Here is a 27669-nt window from a genome sequence, read left to right on the forward strand (position 1 = left end):
TACGGGCTTGGATGGGCCATTGTTAGCGAGATATGGGAATATACAACTCCGAATACACACATGAACACCTGGCACGGTGCGAATCTTAGGCTAGCTCACGATGGAGATAACGAGCTCATCTGAGCTCGAGCTTAGAATAACACTTTCGTGGCTAATCTAATTAGGATCCGATGTCTCTTGTCCGTGATGAATATGGCTCCACCTGGCCCAGTCGCGCCTTTCCCTCATCCACACCAACCGGTCGCCCGAATCTCGAGCGCCACCCATGGCCTCCTCCGCCTTGTCCGGCACCCACCATCGCCTCCTTCTCCCCTGTTTCCTGCGCCGCCTCCCCCGACCCCGCTCGCGCTCGTGCTCCCGCCTCCGCCTCGCCGCCTGCCACGCCGACACCCTCCTTTCCTCCTCCGGGGCCCAGGGGCCGCCCGCCCCCGCCGCGTGCTCGTCGGCATCCTCCGCTGGCGGGTTCTCTGACTGGCTACTCACGAATGGGCTGCCGCCGGGCAAGGTGGCCATCCTGGAGCGCCCCGTCCCGTGCTCTCGCGGGGGCAAAGACCGGCCATTACACTTCGTCTCTGCTGGGCAGGACCTCGAGGTACTGAGCAAGCAGGGTTAGTTGTTGACTCGGCGGTGAACATGCGATCCTGATGCGGCTTTCTGCTTGCTTGCGCAGGCGGGGGATGTGGCGTTCGAGGTGCCCATGTCGCTCGTTGTCACACTGGAGCGGGTTCTCGGCGACGAGTCGGTCGGTGAGTTGGCCTCTGGCTCTAGACCGGCTGAGTTCTGTCATTTGGTAATCTAATAATAAATGAATTTGACATTTGTAATGGTATTATGCCGAAATCGTTCCTGCCCTGAGTAGGTTACATATGAAAATAATTTGTAGAAATATTGTGCAGGTCATTTCTTATGTAAGATGTTCTTTCCACTTCTATGTGTTGCAATACCACGTAGTTTCTTGGTAGTCTTGTTACCAGCAATACGTATGTGGTCTGAGGAATTTTCTTTGTAAGTTAGTAACTGTGCTGTAGTATATCTGGAGTTCACTGACGTATGCTTTTATGAAGCATGATTCAATTGCAGCTACAGTTTGTGAATCTGCTTTATTCAGATATTTAACATTACCTTTCTCAACAGTGTCATGCTTACACATTTTTCGGTCAAGCTCATCTCTATGTCAAAAAGAGTAACAATTGTCTCTTCTGAGTTAGGTGGTCCTAATTGATTTTTTGTCTTCCCACACACAAGTGGAGAAAATGCAACATCCTATTTGTGGTGTAGGATTTGTGCAAATATATCCCTTGCTGGAACTTGGGAACAAATTTTGTGTTCCAGTTTCCAACCTTAACATGGGTGTTGATTATAAAGCTAAAAGAGTATTATCAGTTAGGAATTTGGACATAATCCCTATCTATTCTTCAATAGCTTCAATTGATTCGCATATTTATCTGTAGCATTCCTTTTGATGTTTATTTTGTTCTATGATTGTAACAACGAGTTTTTAGCTTTTAAACATTAATTACATGATACTAGTATAAGAGAAAGAACAGTATAAGTACAGTTTGGTTGGAAGTAGTTTAACCATGAAACACTTGGAAACTGATATAATATTTCTTATATTCAAGTTACATATTTTGCATATGTGATATGCACAGTCTTCTCATTATCTGAATTAGTAATAATTTTTGGTGCTTATGTCTGTCATGTTTCTCCTAATAGCATTGGTTTTCCTAAAGTGAAACAACTACAGATCCCAATGGCATAATGCTCTCATGTAGACACCAAGAGAAGAACATGTAAATGATGTAATGCTATGTTTTTTTTCTACCATGCAGCTGAATTGTTAACAACAAACAAATTGTCTGAGCTGGCATGCTTGGCATTGTATCTGATGTATGAGAAGAAGCAAGGAAGAGATTCACTTTGGTACCCGTATATTAAAGAACTTGATCGTCAGCGAGGCAGGGGGCAACTAGCTGTTGAATCACCTCTTTTATGGATTGAAAGTGAACTGGATTACCTGAATGGCAGCCCCATGAGGGTTAGTGTTTGTATCTACTAATGTTGACTTATCATCTAATTTCTTTAATTCGAGATTAATTAATATTTGAGAAGACCATAAACATCCCAGCTTTGATTTTCTCATGATTCAGGATGAAGTTGTTGTTAGAGATGAGGGAATAAGAAGAGAGTATAATGAGCTTGACACATTGTGGTTCATGGCAGGTTCATTGTTTAAGGTATTTTCTTGATCCTCCTTATCTTTTTTCCACGAGAGTTTGTTGCGTCGGTTCTTTATTCTCATGTGAATTTTATGCAGCAATACCCTTTTGATGTACCTACTGAGGCGTTTCCGTTTGAGATCTTCAAGCAGGCATTTGTTGCAGTACAGTCTTGTGTGGTTCATTTGCAGGTAATATGCCAAGCATTTATTTGTGGTTCTCCAACATGGCGCCTGCGCCATTTGATTTATTTCCATTTGTTTGAAGTCGGGGCTTAATATTTGTTTCGCAAGTGAGTAATGTATGGTGTCATATGAATTAAACAGTTTAGCTGTAAATATTTTTCATTTTAATTAGATCACATGTGATATGGGGCAAGCCATTAGGATGGCCCAATCTTCACGAATTGGAGGTGGATTTGAGGAAGAACACGGGGGAAATCACAAGGAAAACTAGCACAAATCGACACATAAGTTGCAACAAAAGGTGGATAAATAGTTGATCCAAATCATCCACAAGAGAGAGACGTAACATGCTAGGGTTCTTCCCCAAGTCCTAAGACATGGAGGTCTTGAATTCCATGGAGGAATCTTCCCACAAGTGGAGGTCTTGTTACTCCTATGGAGTCTTCCCCTCAAGAGGCCTTGATCTCCACTAAGGGAGCAAATCTCCATGTAAGAGTAATCCCACAAGGGAGGTACATGAGCTAAGCTCTAATGTCTAGTCATTTCTTAGCTAACCCTAGATCTGAGGCGGGGCAGAGGTATATATAGGTCCACTCACGAAGGGTAAGTAGGAAAGGAAGATACACGGGTTGGGCCCATCTTAGTGCATGCAGGCAAAGTCGGATAGTCCAACTTAAGCCTGATAGCCTGACATGTTGGAGGTTCTAACCCCATGTCCGACCCAAAGTCTGACATGGTCTAGAGAGCAACGCCAAGTCGGGCTATCTGACATGTCAAACATACGGTTGGACTGTCGGGCCTCACTGGCCTCCGGGCACCGTCTTCGCGCTCCGGGCCGCCGTATTCGTGGTTCCTTCTTCGCTTCCATGCTTCCCTCGTTGATGGTGTAGGCGCTCTCTTGTGCTTGACCTCCTCCATTGCATGCTCGTCATTGGGCTCAAACCTATAGGCCCACAACATAGGAGAGTCAAGTAGTATACTGTGAGGGCACTGGCCTATAAGATCGAACCCACCTCATCTAATAGTGGTCCCATGATCGGTGTGCCACTAAGTACAATGAACCGATATCACAAGCATACATCCATTACAACACGAATAAGTCTTACATAGAGATGACCATCATGGTCTAGTCTTACATAGATAAGCCATAAAGGCAACTCCAGAAGAAATACTGCAGCAGAAACATCGACGGTAGCTTGAACTCACGTAGTAAGCCATAACCTACATGCAAGCTGACTGGGGAAGCGGCCTAGTTCGTAGGGGCGTCGTCGAAGAACTCATCTTCAAAGCTAGTGTCTTCCATTCCTGGCTAAGTTAATAGCCAGGGACAAGCCAGGTGAGTACATTTGAATGTACTTGCAAGCAACCCAAAATATGTAATAGCAGAATATTCATGCAAGGTTTAGTACAATGAAAGCTCTACACTATGTTTAGCAATTTGTGGAAAGCTAACTTTCAAATGCTCATGACCTATGTTTTGAAAACAACGAGGCCTCGTGGTCCGAAGAACCACGGTGATATAATAGCTTATGTTGAACATCAACTTGGTCATCTCATCTCATAATTCTTGGTACCGCGTACCGTCATTTCCATCATCATCTTTCTCATATCATCACCATTCTCATCATCATCACCAACTTTTATGGACATAGTCTAAGCATGGTCATTCCAACTGTCCTTAACCGAGGACAACGACTATTTGAATAGTTTTGCACTCTACAGAGGTTGCACACTTTACCTACAAGAATCAGGGAACTTCCGTGTCTACCACGACATCTCATTGTACAAACTCACTTTGTACCTGAGATAAGCACCCGATCATTACCTTTTCCCAGATGACACTAATAGAGAGTCCACTCGATTGGTACCTACCCCTTGTCCAACACTTCTCATCATATCATAGCCTTGGCTTCTGAGGTGCTACCTCAATTGTCAACATATCACACACACATGAGGGTACCAACGGTGTGCCCGATGCGAGTAAAAACCATGATAAGCCGCCTTAGTATGTCGAGAGCGACTCCATATCGAGAGTGAGTACGTCCACTCCCGTCACTAGTAATGTGGGCACTCTACTAGTATCGAACAAGGTAACGTCTGTCCCATACCAGGGTATCGTGGTTGCGCTAAATGTTGGGCTGACGGTCACATGCTTAAGTCTAATCCTTTATGAAAACCTTCATTTACTTCCTCCCTCGGGCACCAATGTCATCCGACGGGGTTTTCATAAAACTTTTGAATAAGTTTGTTTTGTGTCCAACCTACATCTTGCTACCCATTTTGCATGGCTAAGCAACTACCATAGCATAGCTATGCCCACCAAGTGTTTCCCGGGTTGACAAGGACAAGTATTATCGGCAGCTAGGGTAACACATATAACATGCAAGTAGGATCAACTAAACTAGCAATGCATTTAGTCATAGTTTCCAATGCATGAAAATAATTCTACTCAATGAGAAAAATATATGGGTGATCAACATGGTCAAAAGGTTGCTTGCCTGGCTCAGAAAAGTCTTCAAAAGCTTCTGGTCCTTGTCCGAATCCTTCGTCTACATTGTTATCTAATGCCAAAACTTAATACATTAAGCAACACGACATAGGGCAGAAACGTAAAAGTGCTCTAAAAATATTGCTTCTACTTTTCTAGGACTTCTTTGGTTATATGAAAAATAACCAAGGTGAACCTACCGATTTTAGAGCTATAGGGATTTTTGGGCAACTCACTAAAGTTGGATCAAAGGAAGAAAGATTTGCTAAAGAGCTATATGGAAACACCTTTTGTAAAAATGAGTGGAGGCACTCATTAGATAGGTTGAGATTTTAGACACATTTAGGAGTTGGTTTCACTGGATCTGGAGTTCAAATGATTTTCCTAGGATTTGCAAATGTGACTATATATGTAGAAATGGCCTAATAATTCTCGGTGTAGAAATAGTGCATGGCAAAAATGTTCACCAAATAGGTTATGAACTTAGAAGTAGCTAGGAATTTGAATCACCAAATTTGGTGTACAAATGATTATCCTGTTACAGTATATGTGGGTTGCACCAGCCCTTTCCATCGGTTGGGACTTTTGGTTGCGTTGGCTAGTGCATGAAGCTTAACATATTCTAGGAACTTTCAAAGGTTGACTTTATATGAAAGAAAATTAGGTTTGCTATATAACAGTATAGAAAAACCCACTGGAAAAATGTGCATGTTACTCCATTCGATAGAGCATGAATTTAGGAGCATCTAGGAATTTGAAGCATCAAATTTGGATTCCATTTGAATTTCCTAGGATTTGAACAAGGTCTCTGGAATAAAGAAAAAGAAAAAGGGCATACCTGACTGGGCCAAAACTGGCCCGATCTGGAGCGGCAGAAGTGCGCACTGGGCGCGACTTAGCGGCGCAGTGAACTGGGTCCGGCCCAGCCGCTCGGCCACGTGAGAAAAGACCGTGACGTCGAAGGCGCATTCTTTGGAGTACGCTTCCGTCGCGGGGAGGCGGATCCAGTCAAAACCGTTTCCACTTAATGGTGTGGCCCACCCATCAATTACTAGCCGGCTGAATGGCGGGGCCCCTGGGTAGGTTCGTCTTCCTCCTCCCGCCAGAACGGAGGAGACAGGGGCCTCGGTCGGCGGCCGATGGCAGGTGCTACCGGCCACCGTTGGAAGCGCCGGCGATATGTGCGAGCTCAAGGGAGCACATCGCATCGAATGGAGGTCGAGACGCCGGCTGGCAACGAAGAACTTGATGGCGGTAACGCTCCCAAGAGGTGGTGCTCGAGCTCGTCGATGAATGGCTCGATTCCGGCTGCGGTGCTAGAAAATAAAAGTTGCATGAGATTCCTAGCGATGAGATGAAGCTATAGGAAGAGGAAGGAGGTCGAATGGTGGTCTGTATTGCCTGATTTCGCGGCGACCCGAGGCCGCGAAGAGCTGCTCGAATTCGAGGTTTTCGACGTCAATCGAAAGGGCTTTTGGTTCTAAGGTTCGATTGGGTGATTTTGAGCTGATTGGAAAAGATAGTTGGGCCCGGCGCTCGCCCGAGAGCAAGTTTCGACCTCGAGGGTCAAAACTTCAATCTAGAGCGTGCTCAAGCTCCGACCAAGGTGTTTGGGAGAGAATGAGAGCGAGAGGGGGAGAGTAAGCTTGTCTGGGGGTCTTGGGGGAGTGCCAGGAGAACGATGCATGGCTTTGGAAGAGAGGGGGAGAGTAAGCTTGTCTGGGGGTCTTGGGGGAGTGCCAGGAGAACGATGCATGGCTTTGGAAGAGGGAGGGATCGACAGCTGGGGGCACACGCGGCGTGTGCTCTCAGCTTCGGACACGAGTGTCCATAGAGCACAGAAGAGGTGTGGGAGAGCTGGGGCTTTGCCCAACGCCCGCGGGAGTTCACAAGGAGGGCTGTGACATGATCCTTCTGCCAGGGGTGCACTGGAGCAATGCAGGGGGCTGAGCAGTGCCAATTAGTGCACTGTTGGGTCTGACTTGGTTTGTCCAGAGTGCCAGTGAGAGAATTAAGATGTCTAGGGTGTTGCCACGGTGCTGGAATTGATGTGGGTCGACCTGGGGGTGGCTAGGTGGCAAGGCTTTGGTCTAGGGTGAGACAAAGACTGCATTTACAGTTTTACACACTGTCCAGAAGGTTAGGCAGGGGTGTTTGGACATTTCTGAGCTGAGCTGAGTGCTGGCACTTGCACTGGATGAGGATGAATGGATAAGAAACCTCTGGTAAAAATTTGAGGCAAAACAAAGTAACTTTGTTTCACAAAATTTTCAAAAGTTTCTGCATGAAATGGAAAAACAGATATTTCACTAAGCTAATGGATGATCTGGTTGCTGAAATTTGGTAGGATGGATATTTGACAAACATTTATGGCATGAATTATTTGAGAATTTTTGGAGATAATTCTCTGTGTAGAAGTTTCAAACCCTAGAAATTGGCAGAGCTGAAATTGTAGATCTAGTCAAAATTTTAGTCATGACCATGGGTTGAAACTCATATATGTGGAAAGTCTCCTGAGCCTCTCTAAATTTTCTCATATATTTTTGAAACAGGAAAATATTTTTAACGTATTAAGCACCATTTTTGGCCTTGAGAAAAAGCTGATAAAAAAGTACTACTCCCTCTGATCCATATTACTTGTCGCTCATCTAGACGTATTTCAGTGCTAGATACATCCATTTGAACGACAAGTACTATGGATCAGAGGGAGTAGTTTACTTTTGAAAATAATATTTTGGTGGTTTTGGGAAGTCCTAATCTAAAATGATCCAAATATAGCTTTGCAAAGTTTTTATTCCACCTAAATTAAGTACTTGTAGTTCAAGCCTTAACTCAGTTTTTTTTGAAATCCTAAATTTGAAAAAATACTTTTTGTAAGAAAATATTTTATGAGCTATTCCCATCGCATGATCAGTGGTAGAAGTTCGAGATGAAGTACTGGAGTAGAATAGCTATAGGATTTTTCCTAAGAGATAGAGCACCTTATGCAAGCAGAAGATCCAAGTCAATTTCAAACAGAAGAAATTCAAAAGATCCAAATTAAGAAGCAAAAATTTAAATTCAAACACCACTAAGGGTCCTAACAACACTATTAGCTCTAAGTTATGAGGAGGCAAAACTCAGGGTGTTACATATACCATCTTCGAGAGATCCAAGTAGACACGTGCAAAGGAGAAGAAATGGGATCTTGTTCCTATTCCAGAAGGAAAAAGTCCAGTTACTTGCAAATGGGTGTATAGCGTCAAGCAAACCCTAGAAGAGAAAGTAGAACCTTGGAAGGGAAAGTAGAACGGTACAAGGCGAGACTAGCGGCAAGGGGTTACAGTTAAACCTACGGGATTGACTATGACCAGACCTTTGCACCAGTTGCAAATGTGAGTACAATAAGAAATCTTATTTCTTCTGATGCTAACTTTGGTTGGCTACTGCATCAGTTGGATGTCAAGAATGGATTCTTGCATGGAGATCTTCAAGAAGAGGTTTATATGGAGATTCAACCTGGCTTCAGTAGCCCAAAATGATGTAGGGCAAAGCCCCAATTGTGCCAATTCTTCACAATTTGGAGGGATCAAGAGGAAGAACACACAAGAACTCAACAAACACAAGGGAAATTCACTAGAAGAACAAGGTCCACATCACACATGTGCTCTCCAAGCATCCAAGCAAAGAGGCTGTACTAGATCCGCAGTTAACAAAAGGAAACAAGTAGCTAGGTAAAGTTCTTCCCAAATCCCTAAGGGGAAGTGAGGTCTTGAGAGATAGATCTTCCCCAATCCTAAGGATATGGAGGTCTTGGAAAGCCCTTGGGATTCTTCTTGTAATGGAGGCCTTAGTCTCCAATGGAGAAGGGGTAGATCCGTAGATGAGCAAAGTTCTCTCAAGAAGGTCTAATATGCTTTGCTAACCCTAGAAAGCGAGGGGCTTGGTTAATATAGTCTAGGGCCGAGATGGGGGAGGTAGGAGATGGGATACATGGCTCTCGTCCAAACTGGAAAGTAGGTAGGTCAGATGTCCGGTAAGAGGCCTGACCATTTGGGTGGCAAGCTGGACGTTTGGCGACTATAGCCGGTGCTTGGACTGGGTTGGCTCCCGTGGTGCACGCTCTAGGGGTCGTGCGTCTGGGTAGCTGGCAGGACGTCCGGCTTTGCGAAAAACCTTTTGATGTTGCATATGGGCCAGAGAGCCTTTTCGTCCAGGCTTAACCCAGACGCCCGGGTAGCTGGCCAGACGTCTGGTTGTTGTGTAGTACCTGCGACTTTTTCCACCTTCCTTCTCTTCTGCTATGACTTAGCCTTGTGTCCTCGCTTCTTCATGGTCAATCCCTTGGTGCCTGAGTTGCTTAGGGTATACGTTTGAGGTAGTAGCCATGTCTCATATGAATGTGTACAAAGTTCAAAGAGGAGCGAGTTCACCTCGATTTCAATGCCACGTTTGTGTGCTCTAGTTGTTGGCCCACTTGGCGCTTGGGATGTTGGCGTAGGATCGATGGTGATGTCCATGGGGTGCTCTGCACCATCTCCCCGCTCCCCCTTGGGGAGGATCTGTCCTCAGATCCAAAACTTCGTCACCATGGTAAGGGGCCAAGTCGGTGATGCTGAAGGTGTCGCTCACGGAGTACTTGTCGAAGGGGATCTTGATGTTGAAGGCGTCGCTCATGGAGTACTTTGTCACCATGGTAAGGGGCCAGGCCAGGAGGCCCCCGTAGGTCAGCGAGACATGTATCGTCTTGCTCAGATGTTAGTAAGGGCTCCCTACCGCAGAAGCCATCAGGCCTTGTGCTTGGTGGGATTAGGAGGTGCCGTCGTAGACCTCGTCTCACGGTTATCAATTCTGTCCTGACGTGTGCCGAAGATCTTTGTGACGTCCTCGACGGCAAGAAGAGGACCGATGCCTTCGAGGACACTGGCGTATGGTGTGCCCTGAGCAACTCTCTGATTGGCATGCTCTCACGGATTGCAAAGACAGCGAAGCCCTCACTCGTAACTGATGCCGAGCTTGCCGTGACATGGAGTGCGACACCCGACGCGGTGCGAACAAGCGCCATCTTTGCCACAGACGCAGTGGTGGCGAGGACCACGACTATCAAGACGGCATTTTGGCCCCCCTAGGGTCCAGAGTTGCAGCATGCATCCATGGGAGCGCACCCACATCCGCTCCACGCCGACAACTCAAGCTGTTGGAGCGAGAAGTCAATGCATTGCTTTCGAGTATCGAGGCATCCCCACCTCTTTGGTGATCAAAAACACTTATCACGTTCAGCCACAAAGACCAGCCCAAGAGCACGATGGGCGTGGGCCAACTCCCGTTGGTGGTCTCTCCGACGATCGACAACATCAAGGTTACCAACAAGTTGGTGGACGGGGGCGCATGCCTCTATCCTGTCACCTGCTGTCTTCGAGAAGATGCAAGTGCCCCTCATGGCGTTTGCAACCGACAAATCCATTTAGGGGTGGGTTACTATACCAATCGGACATGTGTCTTTGATGGTCACCTTCGGCACCAGAGATACCGACTGAGAGCATGGTTTTCGACATCGTTGAGCTTGGTGAGCTAGTTCTAGGATGTGGGAATCCTATCACAGGAACTCTCGACCTGAAACCACACCTTGGTGAGCACGGACCTTCTGTTCTCAAAACACCTTTTTGGATCTCCGAATTTACCTGAAAGAAAATATCCTTCCCCAACATAATGCCACTGTAGAGAGGATCGCCCGACAAGCGAAGCGTTATGCTGTGATGGATGGAGATCTCTATCGGCATAGTGCAAATCAGGTCCTCCTTGAGTGTATTTCTCAGGAAGAAGGCCGCGACCTGCTCGTGGATATCCTTGGAGGCGAGTGCGGTAGCCAGGCATCATCATGCACGCTGGTCGGAAGGCCTTCCGGCAAGGCTTCTACTGGCCAACCATCCTCCAGGATGCCATCGAGCTAGTTCAAAGCTACGAGGTTTGTCAGTTCCATGCAAAGCGGGTTCGTCAACCCGCTCAGGCTTTTCAAAACACCCCCCTCTCATGACCCTCCGCAGTTTGGGGATTGGATATCTTGGGGCCATTCCCCTGAGCAGTTGGGGGCTACAAGTACCTTTACGTCGCCATTGACAAATTTACCAAGTGGACTAAAGTCGAGCCCGTCGCCAAGGTCACCGCGAATACGGCGACCAAACTCTTCATAGGAATTGTGTGCTGCTTCGGGGTACCCAACCATATCATTACTGATAACGACACCCAATTCACCAGCGCCACGTTCACTTAGTACTGTGTGGAGCTTGGGATCAGGCTGTGCTTTGCCTCCGTCGCTCATCCACGCAGCAACGGGCTGGCAGAATGAGCTAACACACTGATCCTTAAAGGGCTCAAGACTAGGACTTTTAACAAACTCAAGAAAAGAGGCAGGCGCTTGTTCGACGCGCTCCCTTCAGTGCTATGGTCGATTTGGACGACCTCGAGCAGAGCTACAGGCGCTGCGTCAATTAGCTAAGGTAACTACATAATTGCGGTGTTGGTAATTGTAACTTGGATGATGGGTAACTTTTTTTGAACAGTAACTTGGATGATTGGTACTATACTAGTGCTATGATGGTTACTATACCATAAACAACTGGGTGGCTGTCGGTGCCATGTTGATACCTGGAAACCTAGGCAACTGGATAATCACATTCATTTGCCATGGTGTTGTAACTGCAACGGAAGTTGGACATCTATATTTATATCAACGGAAGATGGGTGGCAACTCTAACATGAACTACGGGTTAATTACACAATGCTTTGATGATAATTGTAACCCGAATAGCCGGGAAACTAAAATCAGTGCCATGGTGGTAATTATAATTATAGAGTTCAATAACTGTAATTTTATGATGATAACTCTGAAATGTAGATAACTACATCATTTTCATTGTGGTAAGGTAACATAGGTAATTGGTAACTATATCACAGGAACAATGGTAACTGAGGTGGGCTACATCAAAATGCAATGGTGGTAACTGGACCTATACATGCTGTGCCTACTATGGGGCTGGGAGATGGCACCCCATGAGATCGGAGATGGCGCCGGCTTGGCGAGGATGTGGGTGTGCGGTTTGAGCTCGATGGCGACACTGTGGCCCACTTGGATGGGGACAACAGCGGTGCGACGTGGATGGTGGCATGGGTATGGCCGTGGTTCGTTGGAGGACAGGAGGAGACGGTGCTACCGCGGACGGTTGCCGGATTTTGGGTAGATGACCCATGGTTGTGGTGCTGCGTGGCCCGGGAGAAGCGCTGGTGCGAGCTGACTCCGCCACGTTGTGTCGCGTACGTGGCCACGCGGGATCAGTGCGGGGCAGTGCCTTGGCGGAGTTCGACTACGCCGACCGCCGACATGGTGGTGATGGGGAATCAATATGACAGAGGGGTTCGAGCGAAAGTACGGTGCGCCTGTTGGGTCCTGGGTGGCTGGGTTAGCGAAGGGAGATGAAAGCGATAGGAGATAGAATCGGGCGAGGCACACGTACCATGATCGTGAACAAACGGTAGATGAAGTGTTTGAGCGTAACACTAGGAAAGTTTGTAAGTTACATATCTTGTTCTTTCGCAGTCAATGCTCAATTGTCTCTAGATTATCTTTCCATATTTAGTGCAGATTTTTTTTTAAATCTGTCTTATTTGCTTAATGTTTTGTGTGAGAACAACATTGCATTGCTTGTGATTTCTCCATACCCAAACTACATTCCATTGACTTTGTTGTACTTCTTATCTCAAGAGCAGAAGGTTAGTTTAGCTCGAAGATTTGCACTAGTTCCCTTGGGCCCACCACTGTTGACGTACAAGAGCAACTGCAAAGCAATGCTGACTGCTGTTGATGGTTCTGTTCGATTGCTGGTCGATCGGCCGTACAAAGCAGGAGAACCAATAATTGTTTGGTATTATGTTTGCTTCAGTGCATTGATCTTGTCCTCATTCATTATATTTGGTAATTAGGATGCTGATTTATGTTGTAGACAGATCTCATGTACTGTTCTTGTATGCAATGATTTTAAATATATAATTATCCAGGTGTGGGCCTCAACCAAACTCCAGGTTGCTTCTCAATTATGGTTTTGTTGATGAAGACAATCCATATGATCGCATAGCAATCGAGGTGGGATTTCTAAAACTGTTTTACAGTCCTTATTTGGTTGTTGTAACCAAGCCTAAATTATTATCACAGGCATCCCTAAACACTGAAGATCCTCAATACCAAGAGAAGAGAATGGTCGCTCAAAGAAATGGAAAGCTTGCTATCCAAAAATTCCAAGTGGGACTTTCAATTCCTTTTTCCTATTTAGTTGAGAGTAGAATGTGTTGAATATTGATATGCCTCACTTTTCAGGTCTGTGTAGGCAAAGAGAAGGAAACTATTTCTGAAATGCTGCCATACTTGAGACTAGGATACATTTCAGATCCAGATGAAATGCAATGTATACTTTCGTCAGAAGGTGATACATGTCCAGTAAGCCGGCTTACCATCCTTGACGTTGCAACATATTGCATTTGATAAATTACTATCTGATCTCTAGATTGTCGTGAATGGTGTTTGACCTATATGGGGCAGTTCCTGTTATTTCATATCAAGCTTGACTTGTATCTCAGGTGGTTTACACATAGGCTCACTTTAGTTAACCGTGGCCGAGCAAAGTGAACACCCGCTTAGATGTTGTCAAATATCGTGAAAAAAATATAGGAGCAACATGATAACAATGCAACACCGTGCATCATACGTTTTAAAAAAATACGACTCCACGTGGTCTCAGCAGATTTGCAATATATACAAAAGAACAAGGCTTTTTGGCTTCTTGTTTGTAACCCTTTGAATTCACCTTCTGTTTGCTTAGGTTTATATGAGGCTTCTATTTGGAAGGTTCGGTTTAGATTCTCAAGTTGAACAAAGTAGTATTCCCTAAAGTAACCAACCCGTTCATGACCTGCATAGTGCTTATAATAAGTCTTTAAACTGGTGCTAGGCTAAGCCCTTGATGTAGAGAACTGGCTTGGTTTTGCAAAAAATTCAAAATACGTATTTTCCCTTTGGTTGAAATTTTAGCGAGAGATTGAAGACAGCTCAACATGTAATCTGGAAATTGGTTTTACTTTTGAAGCCTTTTCTTGGCATGCTCAAGATCCTAGTCAAGTAAAGGTTTCCACCTGGTTTTTTGTACTGGATTATATCTGGTCGACATTAACCATATATCACTGAAACAAAATGAGCGGTGGCTGGGACACTAGCATCATTTATCTGCATTACAATGGGTGAAATTAGGGATATACTCAATGATCTATGTGACTTCTTATCAATGTAGAGAAAAACTGCTAACCAAGATATGTTCTGATAATAGGATTATGGCACGATAGTTTGTATAAAATGCGACATTTCACCTAAAACTGCTATTCTTTAGGTTAGTCCATGCTCAGAGCGAGCTGTACTTGACCAACTTGTTGTCTACCTGAAATCAAGATTGGCTGGTTATCCGACTACTTTGGACGAGGATGAAGCAATGGTAACGAGCCGTGGGTTCTTGTGTATATATTTTCCTCATTTCTCTGTTACATTACTGAACTGCTTTTGTGTTTGCCAGTTGGCCGAGGGCAGTTTGGAGCCAAAGAAAGAAGTTGCCACTAGACTTGTAAGGTTAGAGAAGAAAATGCTGCATGGCTGTCTTCAGGCTGCTAACGAGTTCATAAGTGGCTTGCCTGATCATACCGTATCACCTTGCCCTGCTCTATATGCTCCTGAATTGAAATAAGGTATCATTGGCAATGCTCTATATGCTTTTATAAAGTTTGTTATATATCACCACAAATTATGTTGGATATATGTATACAATCTGGTTCATTTAAATACCTCCCAGAGTACTGGATCTTCCACAAGATCTTAAAGGCAGTGTGAATTTTGGCTTAGTTTTCTGCTGCAAAGAAAAAGTGTGAGTTTCTCATGTAAAACCTGGTGTCAGACCAGCTCGTCTGCTTTCTCCTTTGTTCTCTGTATCACACTCCTAATGATTCTTCCTCTCATCACCGTGGCCATTCCCAGAAGACACTTCAATGATGGGCTTGTTCATGCTGAATGCACCAAGACACAGAAAGTTCTGGCACAAATGGCCTTGTGAAAATGCTGGACACACCCTCTGTAACTCGGAGCATCTTGTGCACTGTGCTAGCCTGCAACGTCACCACCTTGTTCGTACAAATCAAATAAAGATTAGCTCACCCAAGAAGCTAGATAATTTCTTATAAGACAAAGTACCGCAGGTCTGACCAAGAAATGGAGAACAAGAAACCATCAGCAACACTCATATATCTATTGTGATTCCGAGTTGTGTAACCACGTATATCATGGTGGACGGGGTCTCCTCCCCATCAAACACTGCAACTGTTGGGTGGATGGCAACATGGCGTCATCACAGCAGATACACCTGTCACTCTCTCGTGACAGGAAAGGAGGCCAACACATAACCAGCTTACATCATGGAAGCATTGGTGTTGGAGAGGTTTGGGAACTAAAACGCTGCTCCTACCGTGCATCTAACACCCCATCACTCTCCCTCCCCATCACCATTGTTCCCCTATGCTCCATTGCTTACGCAGGAGCAATGCCCTGCTCGCCATCCTCCCTTTCTTCCTCCTGAGCCGCAAACTTTCCATCGAGCACCTTGTGTGCATGAAACCGACGCCACTCAACCCTTTCTTTCCACCTCCACCTAGCGGTTTCTCGCACCAACGTGCTCCCACGTCTCAATGCCCGATGTGCGTCTCTCTATCTGTTTCCTGTGCTACTCGCCGCTCTACCGCCAGAGCGCATGTATGCGGGCGAGCCTGTTCTCGGCACTCCCATCTCCACCTTGCCGGGCCAGCGGTGAGCTTTCCTGCTGCCTCCCCTTCGCTTCCTTTGCATATTCCGCAGCCCCTGAGTACGTCCGCATCGCCGCGGCATGCTGTCTTTGTCGTTCATTACCATGCCGAGCTCCTTCAATGACGGCCTCCCGGCGCTTGTTGCCAGCCCTCAAAAAGCACCCCGAAACTCTCCTACCCTGCATTTATTCCTACTCCCTCTCTTAAGCTTCAAGCATGCGCAATTTTGCCCGCGAGCCTCGTCATCTTCGGCTCCGTCCAGAATCGCCGCCACCAAACCGAGCAATATCCTGTCGCTACCACGGCTTCCCTCTCCTATTCCTCCTGTCCTTGCCGCCCTTTTAACCCCACTAGCATCTTGCCCAGCTCAATTTCAAAAGAAAAGGGCCGCGTATGTGATTCCGTCAAGCTCTACCGCCGGCGACAAGGATCGGTTGATCCCCGACGACCATCGACAACCTTCACGTGCTCGCGGTGTCAAGGTGGTTACGAATCGGTCCTCGTCACTTCATGCCTCCCCTCCAATCGCATGTAGTGGAACTCCGGGAAGCCCTCGGCTGCCTCCCAGGTCTTTCGGTGCAACATACGCTGCTACATCATTGCTGACTGTGGGTCCCACTAGACAGGATTGCTGTCATAACGTCATCAACCGGCCATCACTGCCTTTGCATTACCGGCCATCACCGATTTGTAAAAAGTAAATAAAAATGATACCAATTCATTAACCTAGCCCCAATTGTGGTATTTTTGTGCAATTAACTCTATATACCCAAAGCTGCAACCTCTAAGGTGGTATATACCCAAATATCTTGTATATTTCACCCCCCCCCCCCCCCCCCCCCCAAAAAAAAACTATTGTAGCAAGCAATCTCTTCATTTAATTTGCTGTTTTACCAAAACTAAAGATTGAGGTTATGCAGCTGTTCTGATAGGCTACTGCCAATAAATTCAATGTTCCACAGAGAAGCAAGTGTGCAGTGAGATTCAATTATTGCTAGATGGACATATCACTTCAGGACACGTTCTCTGTTAAGTGCATCATTAGAAGGTAAATTAGATAATTGAGCGTGAGTTTGAAATACCTTCAAGTTTCAGGATTTGATCTGATGTTAAAATTTTTTACATATTCTTGCCAAATGTATGTCTATGATTTCTTGCCTAGATTCCAAACCTCAAATACTGAAAAACGAGTACTGGAACCCTGGCAGTTAAGGTGCGAAATTACTCAAAATGCAGTTATTTTAGTAAACTGCTCTTTAGGACACCTCTATTTTCCAGAGAAGTTATATTGCTACCAATCCTTATGGTGCTACCCTGCTGCTACTGAGGAATGGTGGCACCGCTAAAAAGCTATGAAAAGTTTGTTATTTTCTTGTATATATAGTGTGATATCCAAAATTATCCCCAGGGCCCCAACCAAGTCCTACATGCCACTCCACATAGACGGTCAACAAAAGTCATTGACAGTCAACACAAGTCAATAAAATTCCAAGCAAGTCACCTTGCTCAACAAAAGTCCAAGCAAGTCTTCATGGTCAACAAGTCAAAGGAAGGAGAGCCCATAAAAGATAAGTCAAACTAGAAGATAGAGGAGCAAAGAAGCCCAACTCAAGCGAAAAAGCCTTTCTATTTGGGGGGGGGGGGATCTCCCCTTCAGGTTAGCGAGAGGCGCATGGGCTAAAGGACTAAAGATTACATAGTTCTACTCTCCCATCTCCTCTTTTGAAGGGTAGTCTTGGTCATTTATAAAGGACCCCTAGTGATGTAGGGCGGAACCCTAATGGCTGATCTTTCACGATTTGGAGGGGAATTCCCGAAGAACACGATGAACACAAGAGAGGAAAACACTCAAATCAACAAGATCCAATCACACATGTGCTAAATCCACATACACAAAGGGGAGATACAAGATCCAAAGTCAACAAGAAAGGATACATGGTAACTAGTTCATCCCAATCCGTGAGGGAAAGGTCTTGAATCCACTAGGGGGATCTTCCCTCATGAGGGGTCTTGAATCCACTAGGGGGATCTTCCCTCAAGAGGGGTCTTGAATCCATTTGGGGGATCTTTTCCTTAGGAGGTCTCGGTCTCCAAAGGAGTGGGGGATAAGTGGATGAGCAAAGCTCTATCTCTAATGAGCTATCACATTGCTAACCCTAGATGGAGAGGGGAGAGGTCTATATATATTGTTAGTACAAGTTGGGGCGAGTTGGAGGGATACATGGGCCTTTGGCCTGTTCACTGCGTGCAGACTGGGGTCGGATGTCCGGGCTGGCGGGAGCGTATTCCTGTTGCTCTCTGTACAGGAGGGGCCGGATGTCCGGGGCTGTCGGGCCAGATGTTCGATGATTGTAGGTGCTCTTCGGCTGTGCTGCTGCTGTGGTTGACATCTCCATGGGCTGGATGTCCGGGGCCTATAGCCTTTCTCCGGTTCCTCTCGTCATGCTCATTCGTCCATGTAGGACTTGTCCATCATCACGAGCATCTCCCATCTCCGGGAGAGTATTCTTGGTACCTAAGCACGCATAGCATTCTGTGTTTAGGTAGTAGCCATGTCTCATGTGGATCATACGGAATATCACTAAGGAGAGATGTCACCTCGGTCTCTAGAGCTCTTGCACGTGCTTGTGTCATCGGTCCACTTGGCACTTGGGGAGACGTAGGTAGGTCCATGGGGATGACCCTAGGATGCTCGGCATCATCCCGTCCGGAAAGATCCGACCTCGGATCGAAAACCTCATCACCATGGTAGGGAGAGAGATCCTTGACGTTGAAGACGTCGCTCACGTTGTACTTGTCTCGTGGTATGTCGATCTTGTAAGCATTATCGTTGTAGCGTGCGATCACCTTGAAGGGTCCGTTGGCTGAGGTAGTAGCTTGGACTTGCGCTCGTTGGGGAAGCGGTCCTTGTGAAGGTGTTGCCACACAAGATCTCTAATGTTGAATATCATGGGTTGCTTGTTGATGCTGAGCTTGGTCGCGAGGCGGTGGACTTGACGCTCGATTGCTTGTCTTACATCTTTATGCACCTTTTTGAGATAGCTCGCTTGTGCACTCGCGTCCATGTTGATGCGCTCTTGTAGAGGTAGCGGTAGAATGTTCAATGGGGACAATGGATTGAATCCATAGACGACCTCGAAGGGGGACTTGCCGGTAGTAGAGTGTCTTGCTCCATTGTAGGCGTACTCGGTGATGGGTAAACACTCCTCCCACTCCTTGATGTTTTTTTGATCAACACGCGGAGGAGAGACGATAGCGTTCGGTTGGTGACCTCTGATTGGCCGTCGGTTTGTGGATGGTTGCCGAAGAGAAGAGTAGCTTGATTCCGAGCTTGGCGCATAGGGTCTTCCAAAAGTAGCTAAGGAACTTGACGTCGTGGTCGACATAGTAGTCTTGGGCACTCCATGTAGGCGCAAGATTTCCCTACAAAAGAGATTTGCAACATGTGAAGCATCGTCTATCTTGTTACATGGAATAAAGTGTGCCATCTTATGGAAACGGCCCACAACAACAAATACCGAATCTTTTCCATTTGAGTTCTAGGCAAACCAAGCACAAAGTCCATACTAATATCTTCCCATGGGTGATACAGAATAGGAAGTGGCATATAGAGACCATGGTATTGAGCTTTAGACTTAGCTTTGCGACATGTAGAGCATCAGTTGGTGTAGCGTGAGACGTCACGAAACATCTTGGGCCAAAAGTAATTCTTGGAGAGCGTAGGAATGTCTTGTCGCGTCCAAAGTGTCCCATGAGTCCTCCACCGTGAGCCTCTTGCAAAAGCAACAAACGAAGAGAAGACTCGGGGATACAAAGCTTGTTAGCTCTCATTAGATAATCATCCTTTATATAATATGGCTCCCAAGTGTTATGCGTTAGACATTTTGCATAAGGAATGGCAAATGAAACATCATGCGCATACAAGTCTTTTATGTGCCCAAATTCTATGACATTCAATTCAAGTTGAGTTACAAGCATGCACTTGCGGGAAAGAGCATCCGCCACAACATTTTTCTTACCTTTGATATACTTGATGACATAAGGAAATGACTCAATGAACTCACTCCATTTGGCATGTCGCTTATTCAATTTTGTTTGACCTTTAAGGTATTTAAGTGTCTCATGATCCGTATGGATGACAAATTCACGAGGACGAAGATAATGCTCCCACACATGCAAGACTCTCACTAAAGCTATAACTCTTTGTCATAAATGGGATAGTTAAGTTGCGCTTCGGAAAGTCTCTTGCTAAAGCTATTGGGTGCTTCTCTTGCATCAACACACCTCCTATGCCATTACCACTAGCGTCGCAATGCACTTCGAAAGCTTTATCAAAATTGGGCAATGCAAGCAATGGAGCATGTGTAAGCAAATTCTTAAGCTCATGAAATGCGGTATCTTGGGATGGTCCCCAAACAAATGATGCATTCTTCTTACTCAATGCGTGTAATGGTGATGCAATAGTGCTAAAGTCCTTAACGAATCTATGATAAAAACTGGCTAGACCAAGGAAGCTACACACTTGTTGCAAGTTGGTTGGTTGTGGCCAAGTTTTAATAGCTTCAATTTTAGCTTCATCTACATGAACACCCTTAGAAGACACAACAAAACCCAAGAAAACAAGCTTGTCAACACCAAAAGTGCATTTCTCCATATTAGCATAAAGTCGCTCGTTTCTAAGAGTTTGCAAAACGACCCTAAGATGGGTTGACATGATCTTTTAGAGATAAACTAAATACAAGTATATCATCAAAGTAGACCACAACAAATATGCCAATGTATTTGCGAAGAACATCATGCATCACACGCATGAAAGTGCTAGGTGCTTTGGATAAGCCCATAGGCATTACTAACCACTCATACAAGCCAAACTTGGTTTTGAAAGTGGTTTTCCATTCATCACCCTCTTGAATGCGAATTTGGTAATAGCCACTTTTAAGATCAATTTCTGAGAAAATGGTGGCTCGGTAAGCTCATCTAGCATATTGTCAAGGCGTGGAATGGGATGCTTATAGCGAACGGTGATAGCGTTGATGGGACAACAATCAGAACACATGTGAAAAGTTCATCCCTCTTAGGCACAATAATAACCGGAACGACACAAGGACTTAAGCTCTCACGTACATGCCCATTGTCAATGAGATGTTGTACTTGCCTTTGTATTTCTTCAGGGTTGACGTGATATGGTGCCTTATTCGGTAGGGGTGCGCCAGGGACGAGGTCGATGCTGTGTTCGATGCGACGAAATGGAGGTAGTCTGGGTGGTAGTCTTCGGGATCATTGCTTCCGGAGAACTTAGGCATGGTGAACTTGAGCCTGTCGTGGCATTGTTCTTCAATGCGTGCGGGTCTATTGTGATGGCGCTCTTGCCTTGGTTGAGGGTCTTTGACCGCTTGTTCCTCGTGCTCCGCTTGATTAGCTTGACGTTGAGGTCGTGAGATTCTTGCACAATTTCTCATTTCTTGGCGCTCCTCGAGGTGTGCAGCTTCTTGTTTTTGGTTGCGTGCGCGGACGGCTTGGGTTGCTTCATTTAGAGCACGTTGGGCTTCAAGGGCTTGTTTGTCACGGCGTTGTTGCTCTTGTCGAAGGGCGTCACCATCTTGGTTTACTTGGCGTATTGGAGCTTGCTCTTGGTCCATCGCGGCTTGTTCTTGTCGACGTTGTTGTTCGCGCTCTTGAAGGCGGCCTTGCAAACCATTACCATGGAATGGTTTTTATGATTCTTGACGATCCTCATGAACTTGACGATGAGGCGAACGAGGTCTTGAGTGACTTGAATCCGAAGATGTATTCGAAGAGTGTCGACTTGACTTGCGCCGTCTTGATTATGTTGATGACGTTGTCGAGGAACGATTGATCAACAAGGCTCGGAAGTCATCCATTTGTGTTGCCAATTTGGCGTCGAGCTCTTCCATGTGGTTGGAAAGCTTGTTGTCGAGATAGTCTCTTGTTCGTCCTTTGGATTGTCGCATGTTGGTGGTGAGTTGATCGATGCGATCGCTCAATGCTTCATTCTCTTGGTGCAAAGCTCTATGCGCGCCGAATGATGAAGCTGTGTACCTAGGGTAGGGTCATGGACCTGTCCAAACTGACCTACCCAAGGACATCTCCAGAAGAGATCATCTTTCAATCTACTTGAAGGCGTCTCACTCGACAGACTTGAAGATACTCGACCAAGAAGCAATCACTCGACCAAGACCAAGCCACTCGACGGTCAGGTGGCCTAAAGGCACTCCGCATGCTAACGGTCGGTTATTAAGTAGCTTTTATGGTCATCATAGCACTTTATTACTAGCATTACCAGTAACGCCCTGCCTTAATGTACATTGAACCCTTTGTATCGTGGGCCGGCTGGGGTCTTGGCGCACTTTATATAAGCCACCCCCCTCCTCCGAAACAGGGGTTCGCACGCCTGTAATTCACACACCCATAATCCAGTCGACCGCCTCCGGGCTCCAAGACGTAGGGCTATTACTTCCTTCGAGAAGGGCCTGAACTTGTAAATCTTGCGTTCCTACAACTCCTCTATAGCTAAGGTCTTGCCTTTTCATACTTACTCCCCTACATCACTGTCAGACTTAGAACCACGACAGTTGGCGCCCACCATGGGGCAGGTGTTTTAGCGTTTTGTTGGAGGAGTTGCGATCTTTTTCGACCCGAATCATCATGGTTTTCGGCGGAGTTTTGGTGGAGGGCCGCGAGATCCGTCTCGGCACGCTCACGTTCATCGCCGATGACTCCGCGTGGCTTCAGGAGGCCCCGCTCGACGTGGACGCACTCCCTGTCCGCGGGGCAACGCACTTTAGCGCGTGCGACCGCGGCGTTCTCCTGCGGCAACCGTCGACCCCCTACCGGTCGGCTCCTGTGGTGTCCTCCCTCCCAGTTTCCCGCCGGTGCAAGCGCTCTGGTCGGCCGAGACTCCAGCGGTGGGTGAGACACGCGGTGGCACGCCAGTCGGCCACCCCTCAAGTCGCGGCGATCGAGCCCGATGAATCCCTCTACGGCCTGTTCGACCTGTCGACCGGCTCCGCAGAGACCGCATCCGAGTGCAACAGCAGCGATCCGGCGGCGGAGGTTCTGATGGTCGATGGACCTCCCAGTCCTCCCGGTTTTCCCCGCACCGACGGAGGCGCGGGTGGAGGCGACCCGTCGCGTCCTCATGAGGAATATCTTCCCGAGCCTCTCACGTCGCTGCAGAGAGAAGAACTTCGCCGCCGGAACATGGATGCATTACACACTCCTATCATTGGAGAAACCCCCGAGGCTCGCGCCTTGGAGGACGCGCGCCTGGCAAACTTGGCCGAGCGCACTCGACTGGAGAACCTCCAGCGAGCACTCGACGAGCGTGCGCGACAACGGGTTCCCGAATCCAGTCGACGTCAGCTCTTCCCGCCCCCGCAGGTACATCGAACTCCGATTCAGAATTTAGCAGCTGCAGCCCGCATAGCAGAGTCGATTCAGCCTTCCCAGTCGGAGGCTGGCAGAGGCTTGCTGTAAATCAGAGCGTTGCTCCGGGCAGCAGGAGACCAAAATTCCGCTGTTTCTCAGTCGTGGAACAGGATTCACAGTAGATCCGTTGCCGCAGACACAGTCCAGTCGGCTCATAGCCCAAGATTGCCCCCGAGGCGTGAAGGACGTGGGGACCGGCATAATCAGCATGGTAACCATGAGCAATATGATCACCGATTCGATCGTGATGATCGACGTTGAGTGCCCACCCCTCCCCCGAGGAGCGGGTCGTAGTGGAGAGGGGAAGGTTAGGGTAGGGTTTAATCCTATCGAGTGGAGAGCAGTCCTCCCACTCGGGGGCTTAGCTGCAGTCCAGTACTCGCCTAAGTTCTCTCACTTGAAGACCTAGCTGCAGTCCAGTACTCGCCTAAGTTCTCTCACTTGAGGACCTAGCTGCAGTCAGGTACTCGCCTAAGTTTGAAAAAATCCTACCGAGTGGAGAGCAGTCCTCCCACTCGGGGGCTTAGCTGCAGTCCAGTACTCGCCTAAGTTCTCTCACTTGAGGACCTAGCTGCAGTCAGGTACTCGACTAAGTTTGAAAAAATCCTACCGAGTGGAGAGCAGTCCTCCCACTCGAGGGCTTAACTGCAGTCCAGTACTTGCCTAAGTTCTCTCACTTGAGGACCTAGCTGCAGTCAGGTACTCGCCTAAGTTTGAAAAAATCCTACCGAGTGGAGAACAGTCGTCCCATTCGGGGGCTTAGCTGCAGTCCAGTACTCGCCTAAGTTCTCTCACTTGAGGACCTAGCCGCAGTCGAGTACTCGCCTAAGTTTGAAAAAATCCTACCGAGTGGAGAGGAGTCCTCCCACTCGGGGGCTTAGCTGCAGTCCAGTACTCGCCTAAGTTCTCTCACTTGAGGACTTAGCTGTAGTCAGACACTCGCTTAAGTTTGGAAAAATCCTACCGAGTGGAGAGCAGTCCTCCCACTCGGGGGCTTAGCTGCAGTCCAGTACTCGCCTAAGTTCCCTCACTTGAGGACTTAGCTGCGGTCAGACACTCGCCTAAGCTTGGAAAAATCTTACCGAGTGGAGAGCAGCCCTCCCGCTTGGGGACTTAGCTGCAGTCCAGCGCTCGCCTAAGTTTGAAACACATCCTGCTCTGCAGTAACAAGGGGCAGGTCGACCGCCACCTCCTCCTTAGGGAGCTTCGCCACAAATACAACGCACACTTCATCCTGCTCTGCAGTAACAAGGGGCAGGTCGACTGCCGCCTCCTCCTTGGGGAGCTTCGCCACAAATACAACGTATGATCCATCGCTGACCCGCAAAGACGATGAGGTGCAGGTCAACTGCTACCGTCTCCTTCGGAGCTGCGCCGCAAATACAAAGGTTGTCTCGAATAAAGAACGATTCCCACCCGACGGGGAATGCATAAAGATATTCGACGATAAACCAAGTTCGGACCACAAATCAAAGTGCTCGAGCATTCCGCCCGAAAGAGATTAACGATTACAAAAACCACTCGGCATTCCGAGGCGAATTTAAAGTGAGGCATAAAAGTTTGTTTACTCCGCAGGAGGAGGGCTGGCAGGCTCGACGAACTCATCCAGGTCGACGCCGTCGGCTATCCGAGTGGCTGCAGCAATGAAAGTCTCCATAAAAGTCCGGAAGTCATGTTTCTGGGTGTTGGCGACCTTGATTGCTGCCGGTTTGTCTTGTCGCACCTCCTTGCAGTGGACACGAACCAAAGACAGAGCCACATCAGCGCCACACCGAGCAGCAGACTTCTTCCACTCCTGCACTCGGTCAGGGATTTCATTTAGTCGAGTAATCAGGGACTCAAGATCATTTTGGAGCACAGCCTCTGGCCAAAGTGCCGGGTCGATCCGCGACATGGCAACCTTCAGTCGAGCCAAGTAGTCCACGACACCGTCAATGCGGGATTTCAGTCGGAGCAGATTCATGGCAGTTTCATCTTTCACAGGAGAATTGATTGGATCTAAACCAGGTTTGATCCGCCCAGTCTCCTCCTTGAAGTTCTGGCAAAACTCTGCATCACGATCCAAGGATAAGTCAATTTACATACGCCGAGTCGACACAAAAAAAAATCAGTCGGAACAAAATGTGCACCTTCAAGCTTGATGAACAACTTCTTGGCAAGACTCCTCAGGTAGCTCTCCAGATCGTCCCTCCTGCGAGCAATGCTTTCCATCTTCTCGCCCAGGATGAGATTCTCCTTCTTCCAGCGCGAGCACTCCTTGTTGGCGTCATTCAGAGCAGACTTCAGCCTGGTATTCTCTTCTTCCAACTGGCCGACCGAAGCCAGTTTCTGAGCAGCTAGAGCGGTTTTGTCGTCAGCCTCCTTTCGAGCAGCATCCAAATCCTGGTCCTTCGCCAGAGCTTCTCTCAGTTTTTTTACAAAGAAATGATGCCTGATTCAGAAAGAGCAGAAGAGAACTCAAGCTTAAGACAGACCAGTCGACAAATTCGTCTTACCAGTGGCGTCGTCCTTGACCCTTTGCAGCTCTGTCTTGGCCAGCTCCAAGTCAAGGTTCAGTTGGATCTGCTGTTTCTCCAAGTCAGCAAAGCGAGCTCCAAGATCACAAGATTTCTGAAATCAAAGGGGAGAAGTTATTTTTACAGCAAAAAAAAGTTACTAAGGCTACGGTCGACTGCCCGCAGTCCACCATAGCCTCGGGGACTACACCCAGCGGGTGCACTTTGCGTGCCCCCGCCGGTTCTGATCCCACTCGACCGGTCCGCCGGAGTCGAGTGCAGGGAGTAAAAAAAAAATAACAGAAAGAGCTCAGACCACAGTCGACTGCCAGCAGTCGACCGCGGTCTCGGGGACTACACCCAGTGGGTGCATTTGGCATGCCCCCACCGGTTCCGACCCCACTCGACCAGACCGAGTGGAAGAGACAAACTATCAATTCGGTTTACACTCGACAAGATACAAAGACTACAGTCGACTGCCCGCATTCCACCGCAGTCTCGGGGACTACACCCAGTGGGTGCACTCAGCGTGCCCCCACTAATTCAGAGTTCAAGCAACGCACCCAATGGGTGTACTAACGCAAAGATTTTCAGAAAGGACTCTTCAGATATCATATCCTAACAGAACAAGCGGCGACCAACTAACCTAAACGTTGCTTTGGAGAGCTGAGCTGGCGTCGTAGGCGGCCTGACTGGCGTCTCGCACCATCTTCATCTTCTTCATCATGACACCCGCCTGGCGTATAGCTTCCCTGGCAGCATTCACTTCGTCTTCTAGGACATGATGGGTCGCAAAAACCGAAGGTGGGTCGACAGGGGCCTGAGCAGTCGACGAAGAAGGCAAGGCACTCGATAGTGGCACGGCGAAGGTAACAGAACCCCGATTGGCGTCGCCAGCGTCCTGAACGACTGGTTCCGCCCTCGGCGTCGACCGTAGCGCCTCTATCGTAGGAGCTTGCCTACTCTTCCTCGTCAAAGGCCTCTCGGGCTCTTCATCATCGTCAGGGAGGTCAATAACGTTGGGAGCTGTGCAGGGTACAATTGCCAAAGTCACGTCACCCAATGAAAAACGAGTCGGAAAAATGCTCAAACCCTGTCCCACTCAAACCTCGATCCATTCGGGGGCTAATGATGAAGCTGTGTATTTAGGGTAGGGTCATGGACCTGTCCAAACTGACCTACCCAAGGACATCTCCAGAAGAAATCATCTTTCAATCGACTTGAAGGCTTCTCACTCGACAGACTTGAAGATACTCGACCAAGAAGCAATCACTCGACCAAGACCAAGCCACTCGACGGTCAGGTGGCCTAAAGGCACTCCGCATGCTAACGGTCGGTTATTAAGTAGCTTTTATGGTCATCATAGCACTTTATTACTAGCGTTACCAGTAACGCCCTGCCTTAATGTACATTGAACCCTTTGTATCGTGGGCCGGCTGGGGTCTTGGCGCACTCTATATAAGCCACCCCCTCCTCCGAAACAGGGGTTCGCACGCCTGTAATTCACACACCCATAATCTAGTCGACCGCCTCCGGGCTCCGAGACGTAGGGCTATTACTTCCTCCGAGAAGGGCCTGAACTCGTAAATCTTGCGTTCCTACAACTCCTCTATAGCTAAGGTCTTGCCTCTTCATACTTACCCCCCTACATCATTGTCAGACTTAGAACCACGACACTGAATAGTTGGTTCTTGGTGACATAGTTGTTGGGCTTCTCTTCTTGCTCGATGAAGAGTGGGTTGGTAGAAGTACTTGGCCTATCCATTTTCTCAAGCAAATATGTGAGTGGAAGAAAGCAAAGAACTAGACCAAATGTACCTTATCCAATGTTGAAGATGGATCAAAGATCCCCCAATGTAGTATTATGGAAGTAGCACAATTGGTGCCGGATCTTGTCGATTCTCACACCTATACAAGTAAATCTTTTGGAGTAGCTTGGTGAGGATGGTGGCACAAAAATTATGCAATTG

The 27669-nt window shown here is 47.4% G+C and overlaps 1 protein-coding gene across 4 annotated transcripts in view; it reads left to right on the forward strand.

Annotated features, from left to right (window-relative positions):
- The first annotated feature begins 203 nt into the window (after positions 1 to 203).
- LOC125508531 (Rubisco methyltransferase family protein) overlaps positions 204 to 27669 on the forward strand; it is a 31038-nt gene continuing 3572 nt past the window's right edge. Inside the window, exons 1-12 of one of the 4 annotated variants that reach the window (XM_087525761.1) lie at positions 206 to 592; positions 671 to 746; positions 1833 to 2038; positions 2151 to 2237; positions 2318 to 2410; positions 12636 to 12790; positions 12924 to 13008; positions 13078 to 13164; positions 13240 to 13359; positions 14303 to 14404; positions 14483 to 14651; positions 16718 to 16803. In XM_087525761.1, coding sequence (XP_087381887.1) covers positions 266 to 592; positions 671 to 746; positions 1833 to 2038; positions 2151 to 2237; positions 2318 to 2410; positions 12636 to 12790; positions 12924 to 13008; positions 13078 to 13164; positions 13240 to 13359; positions 14303 to 14404; positions 14483 to 14650 — 1506 coding nt within the window. In that variant the 5' untranslated portion in view covers positions 206 to 265 and the 3' untranslated portion in view covers position 14651; positions 16718 to 16803. Of the gene's footprint in view, positions 593 to 670; positions 747 to 1832; positions 2039 to 2150; positions 2238 to 2317; positions 2411 to 12635; positions 12791 to 12923; positions 13165 to 13239; positions 13360 to 14302; positions 14405 to 14482; positions 14652 to 16717; positions 16804 to 27669 lie in introns of those variants that run through there. The other 3 variants (XM_087525758.1, XM_087525760.1, XM_087525759.1) reach the window with 3 other exon arrangements.

This window comes from Triticum urartu, chromosome 5A, assembly GCF_056163025.1.
Source record: "Triticum urartu cultivar PI428250 chromosome 5A, HENAU_Tu73, whole genome shotgun sequence".
Classification (NCBI taxonomy): domain Eukaryota; kingdom Viridiplantae; phylum Streptophyta; class Magnoliopsida; order Poales; family Poaceae; genus Triticum; species Triticum urartu.